The sequence below is a fragment of the Ictalurus furcatus genome, chromosome 13, assembly GCF_023375685.1.
Source record: "Ictalurus furcatus strain D&B chromosome 13, Billie_1.0, whole genome shotgun sequence".
In the NCBI taxonomy this organism is placed as follows: Eukaryota; Metazoa; Chordata; class Actinopteri; order Siluriformes; family Ictaluridae; genus Ictalurus; species Ictalurus furcatus.
The window spans coordinates 2,754,531-2,779,154 of NC_071267.1; the positions used below are offsets into that span (position 1 = coordinate 2,754,531).

At 39.2% G+C, this 24,624-nt stretch overlaps 1 protein-coding gene across 1 annotated transcript; it reads right to left on the reverse strand.

The window, feature by feature from the left end:
- Positions 1–56: 56 nt before the first annotated feature.
- si:ch211-180a12.2 (uncharacterized) lies at positions 57–24,624 on the reverse strand. Its single transcript, XM_053640633.1, has 13 exons — positions 24,496–24,624; positions 16,622–16,915; positions 14,843–15,142; positions 13,179–13,484; positions 12,911–13,021; positions 11,028–11,189; positions 10,288–10,563; positions 10,038–10,088; positions 9,691–9,948; positions 8,680–9,033; positions 7,635–7,904; positions 2,806–3,063; positions 57–1,441 (listed from the first exon to the last, which is right to left on the reverse strand). Exons 1-13 carry the CDS (start codon positions 24,545–24,547, stop codon positions 1,416–1,418), a joined length of 2,718 nt encoding a protein of 905 aa, XP_053496608.1. The 5' UTR covers positions 24,548–24,624; the 3' UTR covers positions 57–1,415.

The window sequence follows — 24,624 nt, forward strand, 5'->3', positions numbered from 1 at the left end:
CTTCTGCTGTAACAAGAGCGTGTGTCCACTTCCCTGAACCGTAACATTATAACAAACCAGGAAATGAGCGGGATGCAGCCTGCAGTAACCCCAGGGTTTGCAGTGGTCTGTGGGTGAAGTACACACAGGAAGGCATGCGAGGTGATACTGCACAGTTAGAGTAAGCAGATAACATTTGTTTTGGGTTTTTTTCTCCATACTTTTTTTGGGGGGGAAAGTGTGAAACCACGCCTTATTCACTGGAACTAACAGCCCATGAGAAGCCTGAATCCTAGCAATGGAAATTTCAGCCCTTTTCAGTGAATCAGATCAATCAGCTCAACTCATCTAAAAGAGCCGACTCTTTCGGTTCTTCACAGTATTTCCCTTCTTCAAAGCTGTTCAAACTCGTTGATCTTGCTCATCTTTCTTATCTACGTTACGCTCTGATCTGAGTAAGTGCATAACATTAGCTTATACTTTGCATTGTCTTAATTATAAAATGTATTTTTTAAAAATAAATAAATAAAACCGTCATGCTACATGTCGTATTGACAGACAGTGAAAATTCCTGCAATATTATACTCCTGTGCCTGCTACATACACTAATGCAAAACGCTGGAGTCTTTACTGTTGAACACAGAACACATTTTCAGCAGAAAGCATTAATTATGGCGCTTCAGATGTGGGAGTCGGCTCCCAGCGTTCATCTGAAGGATCCGGCTCAAAGAGTCGACTCGTTCGAAAACGACACTTCAGTAGTACTCGAGTAGGCTCTGAGAGGGGCGTGAAGGATAAAGAAATAACTGTAAACACATTTACAAAACTACTTTTATCAGTTATGTTACTTTCATTCAGTTTCATACTTCATAACAGAAAAAAAAAACTGCCACTGTCCAGTTCCTCAAGGTCTAAGAATGACACTATAGGTCAAAATTCTTATCTTTTGCAAAAAAAAAAAAAAAACAACTTTATTATAACTAACATGCCATACACTTCTTCTCTGGCTTGCTCGTTAGGGACAAATACATCCATTTAAGTTTTTTATTCTGAATTCATATATTCCTTTAAAGCTGCTTTGGGACAATGTCCATTGTTAAAAGCAATATACAAATAACATTGAATTGCATACACAACATAAACGAGCCCCCACCCTGCATTTACATTAGTGTTACACATGAGGACATACCACCAGTAAACAGTATTATATTAAACAGATGCAGATAAACACATTCAACTTGTCATGCTGTTTTGACATTCAAGCTAAATTCAAGCTTCCAACGTGTACAGAACATTTTTCATAATGTGACACTTTTGTAGAAATAAGTCATTAGTATTAAAACTGAAATACATAGTATTATAAGAATTAACATACATGAAAAATAATACATGCTGTTAGTGGAGTTAAAAAAAAAAAAAGGCATATTACTTCATTATTAGGACTGTACTCCCTCTTCAGGCTCTGTAACAAAAGCATAAAGCACATATTTAGGAAAATATTCTGAATATGTACAAAAACAAATTATTAACACACTTGTTAGAGAGGAACAACTCTAAAAATGTAAGAATTGTATGTGCTTGGTTGAAAAAAATAAATAAATATATATATATATATATATATATATATATATATATATATATATATATATATATATATATATATATATATATATATTACAGATATGATATTCATGTAATTTTGGAAAATTCTAATACTGAACAAAAATGTGGCTTTATACACGGTCACAATGCTTATTTATTCACCCAGTCTTTATGAAGATTCCTAAGCAAGGTGAAACAATAAGAGTGTTTCTATGAATATCATTTATATTCTTATAGTCTATAGTCCCCGCTGACAGTATTTGAGCAGCAAGGCTAATTCTATTGTTTTTACTATCTCTCTCTCTCTCTCTCTCTCTCTCTCTCTCTCTCTCTCTCTATATATATATATATATATATATATATATATATATATATGTATGAAATAACACCGCTGAAACGCGAAAGCCAAAGTATAAAGCGCCTTTTGAATAAAGCCTGCCTCCAATTTACTCATTCCCTACCCGAACCTGGGAAGTGCTACACTGTTTTGTTTTTGTTTGTTTTTGTTTGTGGGGGTGGGAGTGTTCACAGCTCTCACAATGTTTCTGTCATCAACTGCTGTTGTTTTCCTTGGCCAGCGTGTTCCACGTCTGGTTGTTAGTACACCAGTGGTTTCTTTCTTTTTCAGGAATGAAATTGTTGGACTGGCTATGCCCAATACTTGTGCGACGGCTAGGATAGATTTTTTTTTTTCAAAATAGCTTGCTTTTCTCCCATAGATAGCTCTCTGGTTTTCATGTAGGTTTATCCTTTTAACAATACATGCAATCTTCACAGGCTAAACTGGGGCTAAAACCAAAAGTAGGCATTCAGAGCTATTAATTCTTTAAACAATCAATTTAACAGGGCAGCAAGAAACACCTGTCAGTCACATGCTCCGATATTTTTGATCACTTTAAAAAATAGGTGGGTTCAAACAAATGGCGCTATGTGCTAATTTGTTTAACACATTTCGATGTAAATATCGGGGAATGAAAGCTGGAATTCTGATCCATCATCGCATTTTCATCTTTTGATCTCAAACTCAAATGTACTCAGTGTACAGCAAAAAAACATTTAATCGGCCTTGCCATTCCAATACTTTCAGAGTATTAGAGTGTAGATAAAAATTAAAAAAACGGAATATATTTGGTGAATTTAAATCGCTATAAACTCTAAAGAAATGGCCTGATTTAAAAGATATCGGTAATAAAATGATGCTCGTGTTAGCCACATGTCAGTTACCTGTCCAGGTGCAGTAAACAGGCAGGTGAAGTGCAGGATGGGTAATCTCCACTGTGACTCTCAGACACTCTCTTCCTTCTCCCCCCATATAGACTGTGTTTATGTACAAAGACTCAAATTCATTTTGTCCAGCTTCTCTTGTGGTCTCCTCTTTGAAGTCTGGTGTCATTGCAGCTGTTTCTCTTAGCTTCTTTTGTCCTCTTTCACTGTCCGTCGTCTCGTCTTCTGCTTCACTTTGCAATACTGCAAACTGAGAATCTATTAAACAAACATATCTTTTCAGTATGGTTTGATTTTACTAGGCATGGCAACATGACACTGATTCTTCTATCTACAGTTGGTTCCTTGTAACATGATTGCTTGTACGAATGCACAATTCTCCATTATTTCCCTGATGTCTAACATTGCTGTGAAGTATAAAATAGGAATCTAGTTATAGGACTTTGAAGCAACTGGACTCGTTTTTCTTATGGACTGCACAATTGACTAGTCTTGTTTCCTAGGTCTTATTTACAGTGCATCCGGAAAGTATTCACAGCGCTTCACTTTTCCCACATTTTGCTATGTTACAGCCTAATTCCAAAATGGATTCAATTCATTATTTTCCTCAAAATTCTACAAACAATACCCCATACTGACAACGTGAAAGAAGTTTGTTTGAAATCTTTGCAAATTTATTAAAAATAAAAAACAAAAAAAGCACATGTACATAAGTATTCACAGCCTTTGCTCAATACTTTGTTGAAGCACCTTTGGCACCAATTACAGCCTCAAGTCTTTTTGAGTATGATGCTACAAGCTTGGCACACCTATTTTTGGGCAGTTTCTCCCATTCTTCTTTGCAGGACCTCTCAAGCTCCATCAGGTTGGATGGGGAGCGTCGGTGCATAGCCATTTTCAGATCTCTCCAGAGATGTTCAATCGGGTTCAAGTCTGGGCTCTGTCTGGGCCACTCAAGGACATTCACAGAGTTGTCCTGTAGCCACTCCTTTGTTATCTTGGCTGTGTGCTTAGGGTCGTTGTCCTGTTGGAAGATGAACCTTCACCCCAGTCTGAGGTCCAGAGCGCTCTGGAGCAGGTTTTCATCAAGGATGTCTCTGTACATTGCTGCATTCATCTTTCCCTCGATCCTGACTAGTCTCCCAGTTCCTGCCGCTGAAAAACATCCCCACAGCATGATGCTGCCACCACCATGCTTCACTGTAGGGATGGTATCGGCCAGGTGATGAGTGGTGCCTGGTTTCCTCCAGACATGACGCTTGCCATTCAGGCCAAAGAGTTCAATCTTTGTTTCATCATGGTCTGAGAGTCCTTCAGGTGCCTTTTGGCAAACTCCAGGTGGGCTGTCATGTGCCTTTTACAGAGGAGTGGCTTCCGTCTGGCCACACTACCATACAGGCCTGATTGGTGGAGCGCTGCAGAGATGGTTGTTCTTCTGGAAGGTTCTCCTCTCTCCATAGAGACACGCTGGAGCTCTGTCAGAGTGACCATCGGGTTTTTGGTCACCACCCTGACTAAGGCCCTTCTCCCCCGATCACTCAGTTTGGCCAGTGGCCAGCTCTAGGAAGAGTCCTGCTGGTTCCAGACTTCTTCCATTTATGGATGATGGAGGCCGCTGTGCTCATTGGGACCTTCAATGCTGCAGAAATGTTTCTGTACCCTTCCCCAGATCTGTGCCTCGATACAACCCTGTCTCGGAGGTCTACAGACAGTTCCGTGGACTTCATGGCTTGGTTGTGCTCTGACATGCATTGTTAACTGTGGGACCTTATATAGACAGGTGTGTGTGCCTTTCCAAATCATGTCCAATCAACTGAATTTACCACAGGTGGACTCCAATTGAGTTGTAGAAACATCTCAAGGATGATCAGTGGAAACAGGATGCACCTGAGCTCAATTTTGAGTGTCATGGCAAAGGCTGTGAATACTTATGTACATGTGCTTTATTTTTTATTTTTTATTTTTAATAAATTTGCAAAGATTTCAAACAAACATCTTTCACGTTGTCAGTATGGGGTATTGTTTGTAGAATTTTGAGGAAAATAATGAATTGAATCCATTTTGGAATAAGGCTGTAACATAACAAAATGTGGAGAAAGTGAAGCGCTGTGAATACTTTCCGGATGCACTGTAATTATTGCTTTACTGAAGATGATTGAACAATGATATACTAGAAAATAACTTTGCTTCTTTGTGCTGTTAGGGTTCAACATTTCAATATCACTTCCCTTCATGACAGAATAGCGTGAGCAGGTGTCAATCATTTTCTTGTATTTGAACAATTATGCGTACAGATTTGAACAAGCAGTAGCACCATTGGTAGATCATGTTCTAAGACCATCTTAACACACACACCAAAGAATTCTTTTATGATGTGCTTTTTTTCTGTGACAGCAAAATCGTGTTACAAATCATACAGTGTAAAACTTTAGTGCTATTGTGACCAAATGCAGAAGTGTTAGAATGTTATTATTAAAACCTCAGGGTGTGAGCGTTGCTGTGACACTCATGTAAAAGCCACCAATATGGAAGTATAATAGTGCCAACTGTCCTCAAGGCAAAATGGCATGTTGAATTACATAAATGGAATAAAAACGTATCGCAATAACAATACTTGAATTTTTCTGCCCAGCAATTTGACACAAATTGAAGAAAGAAAAAACAAACAAACAAACAAACCCCACAGCAATATAAGTGCTTGAATTAGTTTCCTCTGCAATTCATTGGGTGTGTATATTTTGATCGAAAACAAAATTCCAGCATTTAAAATTCAATGCACACATATTCATCTTCCTAAAATACAGTTCCAAAATATTCATTTGTTAAAATACCATCTTCATTGTTCATCAGGTAATATTTCAACACATTATTTTTCAACCTCAAAAATTCAGGTCTTAAAATTCAGGTCCTAACATCCGGGTCTCAAAGGAAGAGCAATGGATTGCCGATACCACTGTAACATGTTACTCTGGGCTGCCCCCTAGTGGTGGGATGTAAAACATCGGTATAACAGTATAAAACATCACAGATATGGACATAGATAGATATGATTTGACAGTTTATTTAATTACATATCAAAAATCAAAAAGTTGTACGTTATAGCTGACACCTAGATGAACACTGTACAGTTGGATTTATGACTGTAAGTCATTCCCTTTGAATGCTATTGAAGTTAGAAACATGTATACCGATGTCGTATGTAACTTTAGAGACAGTCCCTTAATTTGAGCGTATCTGCGAATACTGAACGTCCAACGTCAAACCAACTTTATTCCAGTCTGCTAGGTTCATATTCTCCTGTGGCGTGTCTGCACAATCCCACCACTAGGGGGTGGCCCAGAGTAACATGTTACAGTAGTATCGGCAATCCATTGCTCTTCCTGTGAGACCCGGATTTTAAGACCTGAATGATATTTTGGAACTGTATTTTAGGAAGGTGAATATGTGTGCATTGAATTTTGAATGCTGGAATTTTGTTTTCGATCAAAATATACAAACCCAATGAATTGCAGAGGAAACTAATTCAAGCACTGATATTGCTGTGTTTTTTTTTTTTTTTTTTTCAATTTGTGTCAAATTGCTGGGCAGAAAAAATCAAATATTGTTATTGCGATACGTTTTTATTCCATTTATGTAACTCAACATGCCATTTTGCCTTGAGGACATTTGGCACTATTATACTTCCGTACGAATGGAAAAATATACTTTTACTTCAAGCTCACTTTGAATGCTGAAGAATATTTCTGTTTATGCAAGCTCATTTTCACTGAGCTCAGATTGATGACATAAGGACAATGTAATTTTCTGTAATTGCCATTTGACACAGAGAACACATTATCATCTGTTATAGCATTCAAGAGGGATCATCTCATACAGTGTGAAAAGTAACAATCTTAAAAGACTGCTGTAATCACACTCTTAAACAGGCATGACTAGCTTGCTAACTAGCTACGGGTGGAAAGAATCATACATTTTTATTGATATGGTGTTAAAAGTTTAATATCAATATTAAAGTTTGAATTATTGCCCATTTTATTGTTATACACAGCTTCATTCACTAATAGTTTTGCTGTTTTAACCGTATCATGGTCTTTTGGACCAATTCAAAACTTGGGGTCTACAACAATGACCACATGATCCCTTTGGGTTCATCTTACAAAGTTTATTAAATAAGGACGTACTTGTATGGTCTTTAAGATGCTGATGCTGTGTTACAACCATTTTGCCATTTTGTTGTGGAGTTGGACTTTTGGGGCTGTTTTTGATCTGTTTGTTTGGGATTGTGTTGTGTTTTGTGAGGTTTGGTGGTGCGTTTGCTCCTGGGTCATGGGTCACGTGTGATGTGGGAGGTGCATATATCGTGGGTTAACCTTCCAACAGGCGCGGATGGAAATGGAGAGCTGAGAAGCACACCTTTTTTGACCACGCTCCTGCACGCCAATTCACAATAAGTCATTTTACGTTAAATTCGATAGTAAGGTTTCATTTCAACAAGTTTTCATTCATTATTTGTTTTTGTCGAGAAAAATAAAGGACTTTTTATCTACGGCATGTGAGAGAGAGCGTTCATCCAACCCTGGTTCCCCCGTTTCCCCTGCATCGAACAAATTGCCGACACATGCTGACAAAGATCACTGAGAGCATTGTGATAAGGTTACAGAAGTTAACTCTACTGCGTTAGGTAATCTTGTATGTTGCACTACAATATGTTTGACTTGAAACAAGTCCAAATTTCTTCACTTACTATTACTAGACATTTAAAAATGACCTTAATAGACACAATTAATCCCATAACCTCTCATAACTGATCACATGTACAGCCTACTCACTACATGGATGCCCATTTTGGAGATTTTGAAAGCTGGCTTCACGTCCTTGTGGTATTGCAGACTTCACCAAAGCACAGACACTGTGTAGCTCTCTTCCCTCTTTGTCTGTCACTTTCTCTGTCTCTCTGGAGGTGAGTGGGGTGAGAGTGGAGCCCCCTGCAGCCCACTGCAGTTTGGGATGTGGAACGCCACCAGACACGGACAAGTTAAACACCCCTACACCATCATTATTCCAGTTAACAGACAAGGACGCAGGGATGGAAGGAGCCACTGATAAGAATAGATAAGAAAGATCATGAAACACATGAAAAGTAATCAAGACTATTTTAGTAAATACATAAAACACAGTAAATTAATATTTTTATGTAGTACAGCCATAATCTCTAAGACTCCAACTTCATATTAACTTAAATCTGTTTGTACTGAAAGAAAAATTCCTGTAAGGTAGGATAAAACTAGTAGAAGGATTAATTTATCCTAATCTACACAGTGAAGCATGGTGGTGGTAGCATCATGCTGCGCGTTACCCTTGGCCTCTTAGTTGCTTCTATGACTAATTTCCTCTTTACCCAGTTACTGGCTTTTGGTGGATGTCCTCCTAAATACATTTCAGTTTTAGGTTGTAACAACACAAAACGTAGAAAGGAGGGTGAATATTTATGAAAGCCACTGTATATCTGCATGTCCTGTTTATACACTGTTTACTTATCACCATTTGCATTACTGGTACTCTCATAATACACAGTATTCATTTTTATCTTATTTATTGACCCATTTAGTACAGCCATCAATATAAGATAAGATAAGATAAGATAAGATAATACTTTATTAATCCCCAGATGGAGAAATTAGGGTGCAGGATAAATGATACAGGATCATACATAGCTGCTGATATCAGTCAGTACATATTTGGATGTATATTGATGAATGAGGTATTTGTGTTTGAAAACTGATGAAATAAAAACTATTATTATTGCGTAGGTTTTTGGACTCTAAACTATTCCTACATGACAGATTTCATCAATGTACATTGAGACTGCCTTACCAAAGTGAGAGTTTGTCCAGACTCGCTCTATGGGCTCGAGGAGGGAGCAGTGCTCTACTCTGCACACAATCTTTCCATCCTTATCTACATCCTTCAGCCCGTTCTCCACTTCCGTTAGCACAGCCATGGCTCTAAATGTCCTCAGCTGTATCTGGATTGGCCCGCATACTTCCACCAGCCCTTCCTCTTTTTTAATTTCCATCTCCCCATTGTTGCATCGTTTCAGCCATTTTACTGCAATGTCAGGAGGGTAGAAGCTTGTAATGCTACAAGCCAGTGTTAAAAGTCCCTCTTGTGGGCTTGTTGGTTCGCGAGTGCAGATGATTTCTGATACAGTGGGCTTCTTTATGAACCCTGGTACAAGGAGAAGGAAAGGAACTATATTATCAGCCATACTTGTATATTAATTCCTGCCATTAGAGCATAAATGCATAAATAAATGCATGCATAAATAATACATACACAATAAATATGATTCAAAATTTAAAAAAAATAAAGAAATATGTTGTTTACATGCCACTGAATATATGTAAGAAATTTTACACCTAAATATTCAAAAAGCAAGCAAGCAAGCAAGCAAACAAACAAACAAATTAATAAATAATAGAGTTATTTACGCAATACTGTATATATGTAAATGATTAAAGAAAGAAGGAAAGAAACTGTTATTTACATGTCAGGGAATATAGGTAAGACGTTTGTCATGTAAACTAACTGACTAAAAGCAAACAAATAAATAAATAATGCGCTAGTTATACACCACTGAATACACAGTATGTAAGAGGGTTTACGCCTCAATTTAAATATAAATAATTAATTAAATGATTTAACAAACAAACGAACAAAGTGTTACACACCACTGGATATGGGCAAGAGGTTTCAAAGCTTAAAAGAAATATACAGCTAAAGTAAACAAACAAACAAACAAATAAATAATATCTGTTATAATATAGTGTACAGTATATGTTTACAGGACATTTTTACATACATCATTAGCTTGCATGATCTCACCTCTAGTCTTTCGTGTGATAGGCTTTTTGAGAGACATGTGATGGACTGTAACCCACACTGCAGTTTTTCCTCTCTCCAGCTCGGTCTTGGGTAACCTGCACTGGCTCTGGGCTGAGAAGAAGCCTTGGGCATTGGGACGAGGTGCTGCCAGGGCTGAGGGGACAGCCACAGGACACAAATCTCCCCCTTCACAGAACCAGCGGAAGGTGATGATGTCTGGGTGGAAGTGGGAGGCCTCGACAGTCATTGTGACAATACCTGGAGAAATGATTGTCTTTTACTGATATGTTTTTGGTTGGTGTGTGTGTGTGTGTGTGTGTGTGTGCGCGTGTGTGTGCACCTCATACCTGTCTCTTCATTTGGCTCTGAGAGTCGGATTTCTGAGACCTCAGGTGGTGCTGGACAAAATGAATTAGTTAATTAATGAAAAGTAATGCACACAGTCAAAAAAAAAAAAAAAAGAATAGTAAGGGAATATGTACATGAAAACAACATGTAAGATTTTTTTTTTAATTGCTTGTCTTTGAAAGAAAAAGTTACACTGTAGGTAAATATGAAATATATAAAAATCGAAAATGTAGCAAGTTGCTTCCTTACACTGAACAGTAAACTTCTCTGACACTCTCTCCATCACTATCTTGTCTTTCCCTTTATAGGAAATCTGGCATTTGAAGACTGCCCCCTTATGAACAGACAGGTTAGGGATGAAGGTGAAGGAGGAAAGGAGCTGTTTGGTGGGGCCCGTCGAGTGCAGGGGCTTCCGCGTGTGCAGTTTGTAATAACCTGGAGCAGTAGCGGCCAGCAGAGGGGCTTTTTCTGACAGCACTGTTACATGGGATGTCCTTGGAGTGTGACTTCTTGAGCCATTGCTTTCTTCTCCACAGGAAGAAAGACAGACAGAGAGGATGAGTAATGGTCTGTCGTTAGTCCCCATTGACAATTTTCATACCATGTCACTTGGCTAATGATTTTCACAGTTTAGATATTATCATGATTCATTCATTTGTCTTCAGTCACTGCTTTATCCTGGTCAGGGTCGTAGTGGAGCCCTCAAAATGAATCAATAGTCTGCATTCACAATTCTTTAACATTGTTAATCATATACAGTAAGTCCGTATTTGAATAGGATCAATGTCTAGACGTCTAGTGAGAATGTAAACAAGTTTGACTCTTATCTGGGTGTAACTGAGGATCTGACTGCACTGATGCTTGTTGTGAGAGAGTGTGTGTTTTGTTGCATGCTAATTGACATACACGTACACACTCTTTATAATTAAATCACACATTAAATATTATTTTATTGCTACCTCTGAATGTTTGTTAGTGGAGAGAGTTACCTGTGTAAGATGTATCTGCTATGGGGACATCATTGAGAAACCAGATAGTTTGGACTTGATCGGCTCTTCTGCCTTCTATGCTGATGGTGACCCGGCCTTTCTGTCCTACCACCACCCTCGGGGGCAGAATGATTGATGACACGCTTAAACTTTTCTGCTTCTCTACAAGGAGAAGAGAGGCATTTGGAGATGTTATAGCTATTCTTTGTTAAGTCCGTACATAAGTATAGAGCAGGGGTGTCAAACATATGGTTCATCCATGTTCTAAGGTAAAATCATCTTCCATCCATCCATCTTCTACCGCTTACTCCTTTTCAGGGCCACGGGGAACCTGGAGTCTATCCCAGGGAGCATCAGGCACTAGGCGGGGTACACCCTGGACAGGGTGCCAGTCCATCGCAGGGCACAATCACATACACACTCACACACCCATTCATACACTACGGACACTTTAGACATGCCAATCAGCCTACCATGCATGTCTTTGGACTGGGGGAGGAACCCCGAGTACCCGGAGGAAACCCCCGCAGCACGGGGAGAACATGCAAACTCCGCACACACATGGCCCCGGTGGGACTCGAACACCCGGACCCTGGAGGTGTGAGGCGAACGTGCTATCCACTAAGCCACCGTGCGCCCTCGGTAAAATCAACTTGTGGGTGGAAATTGAATTGAAAGATTAAAAAAAAAAAAAAAGCTAGTCTCTATTATTCCACTAGGGGGCAAAATATAGCAAACTTAGGGCCATAAACCCAACTACTGACAAAATGTTATGTCTTCATTAGCAGGTTAAAGGTGTGACTACGTAAACATATATCTTTCCAAAAGAACTTGAGTATTTCAGAAACTGGGTTTTTCATCACAACTCTAGTCTTTGTTTACACTGTATGGTGAGCAGCTGTTCTGCAGACAGAAATGTCTGAGTGAGAGAGAGAGAGAGAGAACCTGTGAACAAGAGAATGCATGTCTGAGTGTGGTATAAGAGGAACTAACTTGGTCTTATGATGCATTACTTTTGCAAAAGACCAAACTGACCTCAACTTCAATCATTGCGCAACTTCAAATGTAACATTTTAAGTTCCTTTTGCACCCGATATTTTTTGCAACGTGTAAACCACAGGTTCTACATTTTGCAACTTTTTTTGTTGCTGAAAACATCATAATCTTTGTAGGTGAACGTGACTATCTTCGAAGGGCATGGCTCCCACAAAAGTGCCCCCGGAAGTCAGTGAATGAGCAGTCTTTCAACTTTGTCGTTGTCCAGTGAAAGTTGATTGGCTAGTTGAACGTTGATATTGGAAATGAAAAATTATGATTTGCCAAAAATTATAATAGTTAATATTAGAAAATTAGAAAAATAATAGTTGATTCACTGCACACTGTTAAATGTATCATTTTTAATCTTTGGTTTGTATCAATGTATCAAGTCTTTCCAAGTCAAAGGGCTTTAGTTGAGTCACAAGTCTTCTTTGATTATGCAAAGTTGAGTCGAAATTTGTGACTTGCATCCAAGTCAAGTCCATGTGACTCGAGTCCACAACACTGGGAGCACAATAACATGCCAAAGCTTGAGGTGGATGAAGAACAGGGCTAGCTCGGGCACAGTGTCACTGAAACTGCACAGTTTTTGATGTGTTACTGGTCTACTAATAACACAAATAATAAATTCTAATACATTTCTTTGGACCTGTCCACTTGATATTGGACTGTGTATTGTGGCCCATTGCCTAAAATGAATTTGACACCCCTAGTCCCTGGTATATAGATTCATAGCAATCCAACCCCAGACGTCCAACGTCCAAGTTTGAGCAGTGGCAACACAAACCTCTATAATGACAGGAAAAACTAGAAACATGTTCATTTGTTTCTCCATGCTGTCTCACCATCTCTCCTCTTCCAGGAGAAGCCAAAGCAAAGCAGTAGGACAAGTACCAGGGAGATGATCATCATTGACACTGAGGCTTTTGCGGATTTAGTCAGAACAAGCTTCTGCACTAAGAAAGAAGGACAATAAAACACTGATGAGAAGCCAATACTTATTAAACATTACAAAAGAGAATAAAACATGAAAAAACACTGTTCTCAATGCTGATGCTCTTCAGGAATCAGATACAAAGATCATTAAGTGAAAATCATATTTATGAAACTTACCCAAGGAATCAGCAGCTGATGGGTCGATGGAGCTGAAAACTGGTTGGGACACATGAGGTTGCTGAGCCACACACTGCACTTGTCCGGCTGTCTCTCTCTCGTCTAAGCTGAGAGTGTGAAAGCGACTCATTCTGTACGTTCCATCATTGTTCTGTTGGATCTGAGGAGTCTCAGACAGGACAGTGCCATTCCTAAGCCACATCACAGATACATAATGTGGGTAGAATCCGTTGATTTCGCACGCTAAAGTGAGTGGGGATGAACGTGAAGAGGATGGCACAACAGACACGGTGACTTTGGGAAGGACTGGAAGATAGGAAAAGTAAGAAGATTGAAAGAAAGGAGGTCAGACGAATTTTAGTGTTGTGTCATCCCATCCCATACACACATATATAGTGGGATGATACTGTATATGAACATGTACATAAGATTAAGATAACATCAGGATTAAAGTTTATAGATGATAACAGGAACTAACTTGCTTCAAGGATGTTCTGCAACATTAACTGTAACTATAAACAGATTATGACACCTTGTTTTAATATTTAAAATAAACTGTTAACATGGTATAATAAAACGGAACAGGGCATGCTGGTCCAGTAACATTCCAATAACAACATATCCTATTCCTCTTATACCACAGCATAAAAAAAATCACCACGGCATATATATATTTTTTTAAATCTGTTTATAGTTACTTTTAATGTTATGGAATGTCCATGAAACAACTCAGTTCCTGTTATTACTTGTTATAACAGCTGTAAGCAGTAGTTCACTCATTAATATATCTTTTCTTCTCTCTTTAAGGTAGAAAGAAATAAGAAATTCAGACTTATCATGTTACCCAGAAACTGTAAAAAGCAAAGCCCTCTGTCCTGAAGACTCTCCTATGTGAGAAAACTTAAAGGAACTGCTTTATCTATATTCGTTTTTATTCTGTTTAAGTGGCATGTCTGCCATACAAGCCCTTGTGTAAATTGTTACTAGAAATGATTTTTCTCACAGCCAACACTGATACTGTCAGAGCTGCTTTTCATTTGAACTAATACCTTCTGACACACCCAGAACAGAGAATTCACCAGTGCTGTGATATAATTAAGCAATATCAAACAAGCGAGAGTGTGGTTATACTGAATATCGGCATGGTTATCGGCATAGCCGTAGGCATGAGGCCACAGACCTTCAGTATAACCGCTTCAATTGCTATTGCTTTTATATAGAACAATTTTATAAATAAGAAATTAATATCAAATAACTGACATTTCTGACATAACATGGCCAAATAATTAGTTTAGTTTGCGGAAATAAATCCTGATGGAGTCACGCTCACTGATAGTCTGTCAGCTAACTGGCTAGCTGGCTCACATTGATTTGTACCTTCGTGTAAAAGATGCAGCCAGTGAACTTGGTTTCCCGTCTCCCTTTTCATCCTTATCTGACAAGCTTTCATACTTTAACTCAGAAGTTATGGTCATGAAAAATGTATCATTTATCATTGACTACTGCTTTATAAAAGAAAAAAAAATTGTTAAAACGTCGCTTCCCTTTTTAAAGGTTTTCTTTTTACATGTTCATGCAAAATATATGAATAAGGTGAAAGACACACTTCAAACATGTAGACTCCAGTGATGATCCCTAGGCTATTAGTAATAATAGAAACTCACTGGTGATGTTTATTCTGAACTCTCTCACAAGTGGTTTTTCCAGCGTTTCATGGTTCACCACACAGGCGTATGTAATGTTTCGATCAGCAAGTTCAGGAATGAAAACCAGCTGACTGAGACCCTCATATAGACCATCCTCTGTGTAGTTTGTTATGGATTTTTGAGGATCTCTGATCACTTTGCCTGCTCGTGTCCAGGAGAATGTGATGTTAGGAGGGCTGAAGCCTTTTGCCCAGCACTCTACTGTGCTCTCTCGCCCCAACACCACCCCTGGAGAAGGCACGGATACAGACGGCGGAGCTGCGAATGAAGAAAAGTGAGATTTAGGAAAACTTGTATACCTGCACATTCATGTATTTATCCAATCAGCCATTTTAACCATGGCATGGTTGCTGGTGCCGGACAGACTGGTTGGAGTATTTCAGAAACTGCTGGTCTCCTGGAATTTTCACACACAACAGTCTCTATAGTTTACACAATATGGTGAGAAAACAAACAAACAATAAATCAAAACAAAAAAGGGAGCAGTAGGTCTTTGATTAGAAACAGCTTGTTTATGAGAGAGGTCAGTAACGGGAATGGATAGATGGATTCAAACTCTCAGAAGGGCTACGGTAGCTCAAATAACCACTCTTTATAACTGTTGTGAGCAGAAAAGCATCTCAGAATGTACAACATTTAGAGAAGACCACATCAGGTTCCACTGCTATCAGCCAAGAACAAGAATCTGAGGCTACAGTTGGCACAGGTTCACTGAAACTAGACAGTTGAAGATTGGAAAAAGGTTATTTGAGTTACTGTAGACTTGCTGTCAGCCTGAACCAGTCTACACATTATTCTCTGATCAACAAAGCTTAGAACTGCTGCTCACTGGATCAGAAATCCATTGTTTGTCTATGTTAGTGTTTAATTGTCCAGGTCATTTTAAGTGACTAGACTTGTTGTAGCACATATCCTAGAACTGATGAAGCTTCTCAGTAAAGTGATGAAACATCTTCAAAATTCTATCAGAAGTCAAGTCATCATTACTTGCTGCTGCTGGACATTATGTTATGTCCGTGCTTCTTCTCTACGCTTATGTGTGTTTTTCAGGAATATAGATTTCATGGCTGATTCCACAATTGGGGTTCCATTTGTGCACCACTGAAATGAAATATACAAATATATATGTAAAGTATATTTAAAAGACAATATTCTTGCCCATGAGTCATCCATGAGTCATCCATGATAGGTTTTGAAATTTTTTCTGATGTCCAAAAACCTGTTGTCCAAAACTCAACCCAGTTACCTGAACCCATTCACCCCTATGAAATATTTGGAATATTTTGGAATATTCCACAAGTCATTGGAATTTCCTGAAGATCAAGTGAAGAATAAAATTTTTTAATTCTTTTTGCTTTATTTGAAATATTGTAATATTGACAGACAACCCTTTTACCCAAATTATAGATTGAAAATAAATTATTTAAAAAAAAATAATAATTTCAAGTGAATAATTAGAATGTCCTTACTGTCTTCATGCCATTAGCATGGATGTTAGTTAACCACATTTTGGTTATTTGGTGTATTTGCAAATTCTAAGCTAAAAAATTCAACCTTGTTACTCATTTAAGAGCAAAATGCAGCCTCTGTTAACTTGTAAAAGGATATTGCTGCCTAAGACAGTAAAATAAATATAAAAATAAAATAAAAGCTTTATTTCGTTAAAAGTTAATTAAGAAATACAAGGCACAAATCATGGAATCATCCTCACAGTGATATGTAAATCATATAACTTACCCAAAATGATCAGTGTGACATTGCTGACGTGATTGGTTAGATTGCTCTTTACATGGCACTCATACACCCCCTGATTGTGTGGAGTAGCATTATACACCATCTGGGGAAAAAATCCATTGAATCCACTAGCTGACGCTGTCAGGTTATATTCACTTCCTGTTTGATTATTGGATGCAATGACGGATCCGTTGAAGAACCAGGTGATGTTGAGGAGTTCATCGTTGTCCGGAAGATGGAACGAACAGGGCAGGACAACGGTGGAGCTCAGATGAACAAATATGTCTGTGGGAAATACTGGGAGGCAGAAGACAGAAATGGGCGGAGATAATTAAACATCACTCACGTACAAACCACAACTTTGAAACAAAGGAATTACATAATGTTACAACAGATATTAGAAGAAAACAATTTGAGTTGATTGATGTTCTATGTTCAGTGAATGTTACTCTTCTTCAATCACTGATTAACTGCTTTGTAAGTGCTTGTAGCTTGACTGAATAATAGCCAAAGCATAATGCACCCAGAATGACTTGGATATGAATATTTATAGGCAATATCTGATGTCCAGTGATGCAAAAGATTTATATTATGATTAAATAAATAAAATTTGGTTTAAACTTTGGATAACTTTTCCACCACACCCACTCTTGTAATTAGACACTTGTTTGAATTAGGTTTATTGTAAGTGTTAATGAGAAATGTAATATTTTTTATGTAAACCATACGTAATAGTTTTTCTTAAATCTAACCGACCACACATTCCATTCTTTTCAAGCTCGACAATGTTTAAGGTGCTCTGCTGCTTATTGCAAAACGGTTCTGAGAGAGGTTTACAGATCCGCGGGCCAAGCACAAACAGATCATGGGCTTCAGTACAAGTTTGGTTGGTAAAAGAATATATGTACGTACAGTATATGTCCAGGCAGAACTACTGTATCTACTAGCAATTCGTGTTTATTGCAATGAAACATGACTGCCCCCTACTGGTCTTGTATTTCCTGTGCCCGCAGATCATGCATGATTCCGAGCGATAATGAAATCATAGGATCCCGTTTCCTTTGACGTGCATTTTTAATGGCCACATCTGTACATTACCCACAATGCTGTTCAAATATCTGCTGAGATTTAGCCATTGGTTCATCTCTAACTAAAGAGAGTGACACACTTTGCTCAGGTTCTAATGCTTCAACTTTCATGCTAATACTGCCATCAAAGCCATGACACTGGTCATCTTACAGATCACTAGCCATGAGTCTCTTCTGTAACTCAGAAGCTCAGGTTCATATGGCCGCATTGCATCTGGAACGCTGAGTCCACCATTTGCTGTCTCCATTACTTCTACATCAGATTTCCCACTGATCATGTCTGGAAAATGGTGGGTGAGACAAGAAGCTCTTGCATTTTACTTTTTAGGAGCTAACAGCGAGACTTAATTGTTTGATTCCCATCCACGTGATTCCACATGCTGAAGTGTCCTTGGGCAAGACACTGAACCCCAAGTTGCTCCCGATGGCAAGTTAGCGCCTTGCATGGCAGCTCTGCTACCATTGGTGTGTGAGTGTGTGTGTGAATGGGTGAATGAGACACAGTGTAAAGCGCTTTGGATAAAAGTGCTATATAAGTGCGCCATTTTACCATTTACCATGGTCCTGGAGAAACTACATTTCATTCCAATGTATGCTATGTGACAGTGGGCCTCCATACCACATGCGCAATCTGCTACATGCTCCTCGCACTACTGCCACTGTGGTGCTGAGTGGACAGCGGTATTTCAGCATGGACCCTGACTCAACCCTCTCTGTTGACCCCCTTCTAAAACACCTGCTAGAGACCAACCTGCACCAGCAGGGTGTCCCCTAGGAACTGTCAGGAGGGCTCCAAGCAGCCCCAGAGGAACTGCTAGCCCATCTCAACCTGAATTTGACCACAGCCACCCCTCTCCTCGTCTCCTGTCAAGACACACAAAGTCTTCTAGCCAAGCGGACAACGATGTAGAGGCCTACTTGCACACCTTTGAACGGATTGCCTCCTGTGAAGGTTGGCCTAATGGGGACCAGGGCAGGATAATAGCACCCCTCCTCTTGGACCAAGCCTAGCTGGCCTACTATGCCTTCCAGCCAGTGGATGCTGCCAACTATGACTGAAGGAAGAGATCCTAGTGTGCTATGGATTATACCACACCAACACGGTGGTGGAATTTACCAAATGGGCCTACAGTATAAGACCGGGGTCACCCCCAGGAACCAGATGGACACCCTACTGTGTACAACCAAGAGGTGGCTGTAATCAAAAGGCTGAGGTAACTGGGCGGGTGGCCATGGACTGGTTCCTAAGATGTCTACCACCAGAGGAATGCAAGGCAGTTGGCATGTGGTCTTCTGGAACCTCCAAGGAAATTGTTGAGGCACTGGAATGTGCTCTGGCCACTCCAGAGAGAGTTCTTCCCTGGCCTCGGCCATGATGCCCCACCCTGGCACAAAGGCAGTAAGAGAAGAGACTAGTAAGGCTGCCCCGACTATGTCACACCACTCTACAAACTCATGTCCAAGCCGAACCAAACACCCCTGATGACCCCCTGCTACCACCTCCCATGCACCAACAAGCCTTGACTAGCTGGCTGTGCTGTCCAAGCTTGCTCTCAGCTCCAAGCTCCCACCATCACAATGAAATTAGATGGCACACCCATTTAAGCCATTATAGGCCTGGGCAGCACTGTCACCCCGACCCACCCATTAGGGACATTAGGGTGTGCGGGAGTATTTTGGTCTCATGTGTATGAGGATGTCTAGGAGGTCCCTGCCTCTGAGGTCTAGGTTGGGAATTGAAGAGGTGAGTGGCCATTATTATTCATTGATCTCTGAATTACATGTCCCTCCACTTTCAATTCAATTCAGTTTTATTTGTGTAGCACTTTAAACAGTGCACATTGTAACAAAACAGCTTTACAGAAATATATCAATTCAGAATATAGATTTTGAATGTATGAATTTATCAGTAATGAGCAAGGTGAAGGTGGCAACAAAAAACTCTCTGAGAAAATATGAGGAAGAAACCTTGAGAGGAACCAGACTCAAAAATAACCAGGAAAATGGCTTACACATGTAAAATCCTTTTACATGAAGTCTGTTTTGTTGAACTTCTCCACTGTTCACTGATGGATACTTCAGTGCAAATCTGTTTGTGGCAATTGTAGTCCTAGCCATCATAGCATAACTGTTCATATGAATTGAGGTCCAAAGCTATCTTATGATTTTTAAGGGGTATCATCCTCAGCAATCTCAGTGACCTTTAGGCTGCACCATGTGGGGTCATCCTCAGCAGCAGCATGTGACTTCTAATTGATGAGAACTCCAACCAGAAGTAGGTCATCATGATCTATCAGACAGGTCTAGAGAGCAGAAGGGGTCAGGATCACTGGCATCTCAGGAGTAGCATGTGTAGCTCAATAGAAAGAGAAAGGGAGAGCAAGGGAAAGAGAGATTGACTACGGTTCCCTGCAGCACCACCTTCAAGCCTGAGGGCCATGAAAGCCCACAGATGGCAGAGATGACCTCAATAGGACCCAGCCCTGGCTTGCCCAGCATACTTGGCCCAGGAGGAAGGGGACAGCACTGACACAGGAGCAGAGGATGAGTCTGACAATAACAGTAACCTGCTCTCCTCTGTGTAATACCAGGCAGCCAACGAGGGCAGTTTTAGACAGGAGCAGGAGGATGACCATCTGAAACACTGGGGGGCAGGTATTAAGATTGAGGGAGAGAATCAGCAGGGCAACTAGGCGTTGCCCAACTTGAATTTCCTGTTAAGGAAGGGCCTGCTTTACTATCACACCCAGTTTTGGGGGCAAGCATGCGACCTCCTGGTTGTCGCCCAATCCAAAATAGACCTGCTGATGTACCTGGCCAACTCTCACTCACTAGGCAGCCACCTGGGGGCCTGCAACACCCTCAAAAAGCTAAGGGACTGCTTCCAAGATTCAAGATTTTTATTTGTCACACACACAATAATATACAGTATATAACTTGCAGTGAAATGAAAACCTGGCCTACTCCTCTTTAAACTGTGCATTAAATACTAAATTAAAATAATAGAAAAAAATCTGACTGAATAGAAATAATAATAAATAATAATAATAATAAAAAAGAAAATATGAAACATATGTACAGGACTTTGCAAAAAGGGATGCTCAAAATAAGCAGGCCTGGCATGGAGGCAGAAGTGTGTAACTTATGCCAGCAGAAGTCCACACTTTCCTCACCCATTCCACTTCCCATCATTAGCGTTTCCTTTCAAAGGGTGGGCATGAGGGCTGCTACCAAAATCTGCATGGCGATATGAGTACATATTAGTGATTGTGGACTATGCCACCCAGTACCCAGAGGAAGTCCCACTCCGGAAGGCCACCTCCTGGAACAATGCCACTTTTCCTCCTTTTCAGCTAAATAGGGATCCTCAAGGACCTCTTAAGTGCCCAAGGTACACCCTTTGTTTCCAAGTTATTGTCTGATCTCTGTCAGTTATTGCAGGCTAAGCAAATTAGGATGTTTGTCTAACACCCATAAACAGACGGCTGGTTAAAAGATTGAACCAAATGCTGAACAGAATGCTGCAGCAGGTGGTAGACCAGGAAGGGAGAAAATGGGAAAACCCAAGATGCATCCACAGGCTTCATCCTGGTCGAGCTTCTCTTTGGAAGGAGACCCCGAGGACTCTAGATGTGGCCAAGGAAGCCTGGAAGGAGCAGCTATCCCTGTTCCGTTCTGTAATCCAAATTAAGATTTGGAGTATGTCCAAAGCATGCAGGATCAGATCGACTGGGTAGCTCCCATTGAGAAACAACACATGAAGGAAAACACAAGCAGAACAGAAACGGATCTACAGCCGACAAGTCCAATCTCATGAGTTTCAGCCAAGTGACTGGGTGCTCCTCCTGCTGCCCAGGGCAAATTGCAAATTCCTGGCCCACTGGCAGGGCCCGTACACGATCCTCAGATGGGTGGGCCCAGTGAACTACAACAGCCAAGTATGAGAAAAATCACAGTTTCTACACTACTGTCATGGACCACAGGAGAACACATGGCCACAAGGTGGAATGGAGGAATGGTGCATGGCTGGGGAGAGCTAATCACTGTACCTCCTCACACTCTCAGAGGAGACTGGAGAGGATAAAAGGGTGCTGTGACCACAACATTTGCTGACATTTTCTGTTCCTTTTTGGAGACAGTGACGCTCTCGCTCTGCTTTGCACCACGGCCAAGATTCTTTAACCTCACTACCCATGGAAGAATTCCGGACCTCCCACCACCACATCCTGCTGACGGCCCATGCCACACCACCCTGCCATCCGCGACCGCCACCACGCTCCATTTCGACACATCCTTTACTGCCCTCTGCACCTGGAGATGGCATCCCATGCCCCTTCTGCACTCCCATCTTCCCTTTTCTGTCTGTGTCTGTGCTTTTCCTGCTGCTGCAGAGTCGCTACAACAAGCCATATATAGGAATAACAATAAAAACTCATTTGATTTTCCTGACTTGGAAAAGATATAAGCCTGTATGTGCAGGCAGGAATGGTTAAAAATGTGTGGCCAAATTTGTCCAAAGCATGAAGAGCACTTTAACCTGTTACAAAATGGTGAGCAATCAATATCTGTTAAATTGAGATATTTACATATTATTTATTTCAATTCAGCAGATATGGATTTACAATTAGATATAGTTACAAATAGTGAACAGGAAAAAGGAACAGATAAAAAAAAATGCATTCACTTCTTTCATTTGAATACATTCAATAAACAAATTAAAATATTTATTTAAAATTTAAAAGAAAAAAGAATTTGTGTGACAATTACAGTACGTGTTTTTAGGCATTTCTTGTTAGTATATAGCCAATTTAGATTGTTATTAATTTTGTATTCATTAGTGAAGCAAATACTATTAAGAAACATTTACATGTATGTCTGTAATGTCTTTAAAACTCTAAGATACTATGTACTCAATCTTATCTTAATATGAGAATATATTATGTTATGGTGTATATATTTTTTTACATAGACAAATTAAATATTTGCTTGCAGAGAAGGACAAATAACCAAAAATGATGGACTGATTTACACGACACTTGACGAAAGCTGCACAAGCTGAAATTTTGCTATTACCTCATTTGTGTGGTTTAAATACTTTGAATGAACCTTTCTCGCTTTAGTTAGGATTTGTAAGGTAGAAGCCATGCTCTTTTCCAATTAATATTCATGATTAACATGTTCTAAATTCCATAGTAACATAGTCAAATAAGCAGAGGTGAAAAAAAATAATTGCACTTGTGAAAGATCATAGAGAAAGAAGTATTCTCTCTTTTAACTAATTAATACACATAAAATGTGTACCAACTAAGCAAGACCACGAGCTAACAAGATTTTAAAGTCAAATTTGATTCACACTTGATCATAAATACACAATCTGACGCACAGTAGCATTTAACATTACTGCCCAGTTAAAGCCCTATTCATAAAACACATGAGAGTTGTCTGATGTTTTTATATATGCCTAGGTGGAATTACAGTGCTATTTGCACACTGTTCAGTACAATAAAAAATTGATGACTTCTGTTGTGTTGGATTAACCAACATTAGGATAAGAGCCATTAACCTCTGTATTTCCATTACACATTGTTGTTATCTGATCACCTCTCATAACGAAGGGTTGTAACACCGTAAGTCCTTGACTTAGTGCCAAGTGCAAATTACACCGTCATACTCTTTTGTCTTACTAGTAAATATTTATTGTTCTCGTCAATTATTAAACTACTTGAAGTCATTCATTGTTTATTAGACATGTAGTTATTCTTCCTGCATTTTGTTTACTATGAAAACCTGACGCAAAAACAAGGAAAAATCAGGAAAATAAACTCTATGTTGATGTGAAAGAAAAACTTTCAGAAATCTGATTGAGAAAAAATGATGAATGTCAACTAATTGACCTTTCAAATCAAGCAACATGAAACATTGTAAGTATTGCTTCAGTTCTGTGCGATACTAATTAACTTTTACAGTTAAGATTGGGTTCATGGTGTGTTGAATAAATTGATGTAACCACTGATAAGGGACTCAATGAAGTAGCTGCATGCCAAGAATTAAGTGAACATTTGCAGACTTTAGATAATATGATAGATCAGCAACATGGGTCAAAATTGATTAAAGTGGAAAAATACAGTGGAAAAATACTGAAATTAAACTCTTTCTTGGATACAAAAACTGACATAGCAGTTATAACATGATACTTTATGTCAGGTAAAGAAAAATGCCAGCCCTTCCATATAGTATATACAGGGTTACCATGATCCTAATTGTCAATATGAGGGTAGGAATAGTGTTAAATGTAGCTCGTTCAGTATGCAAAGAAATCATTTTCCATAAATTATTCTTAAGCTCAAACTGAGAACGATATATATGTATCATATGCACATAGCCATTGCTTTGAGAGAATATGGAGAAAACAATTACATGTTTAGCAAGATAAACAAACAAATAAATGTATGTATGTATGACTGATTTGTCACAATATTATCTGTCAGAGATTTTATTTTATTTTATTTTATTTTTTACACGGAGACAAGTTCTGGTGCTCAAACTGGATAAGATTTCTACTTACTTTACACAGTTATTTTAGCACAGATTAGTATATATATATATATATATATATATATATATATATATATATATATATATATATATATATATATTGAAGTGCATTGCCACTGACTGTGATTGTATGCTAATAATCACAATATAGACACTCCCACAAATCCAACCTAACACTGCCTTACGTGTTTGATTAAACCAGAACAAAATGATGATTGCATTTGAAATACTCACCCTGTTTTATATGACTCAGGAAACAGAAACACAGCAGGACTTTGAACTTCATGGCCCTTCATTGATCTGAGGACGCATACCTTATCAACAACTTTTTATTTTGCTCCCTCTCTCTTAGATAGTGACACA

Coding starts and splice junctions, on each gene's coding strand:
- si:ch211-180a12.2 (XM_053640633.1), bottom strand. CDS start 24,547: ATGAAGTTCAAAGTCCTGCTGTGTTTCTGTTTCCTGAGTCATATAAAA. Junction 16,916..24,495: donor CCTGAGTCATATAAAACAGG/GTGAGTATTTCA, acceptor TCTGCCTCCCAG/TATTTCCCACAGACATATTT. Junction 10,564..11,027: donor AGCAGATACATCTTACACAG/GTAACTCTCTCC, acceptor CCTGTGGAGAAG/AAAGCAATGGCTCAAGAAGT.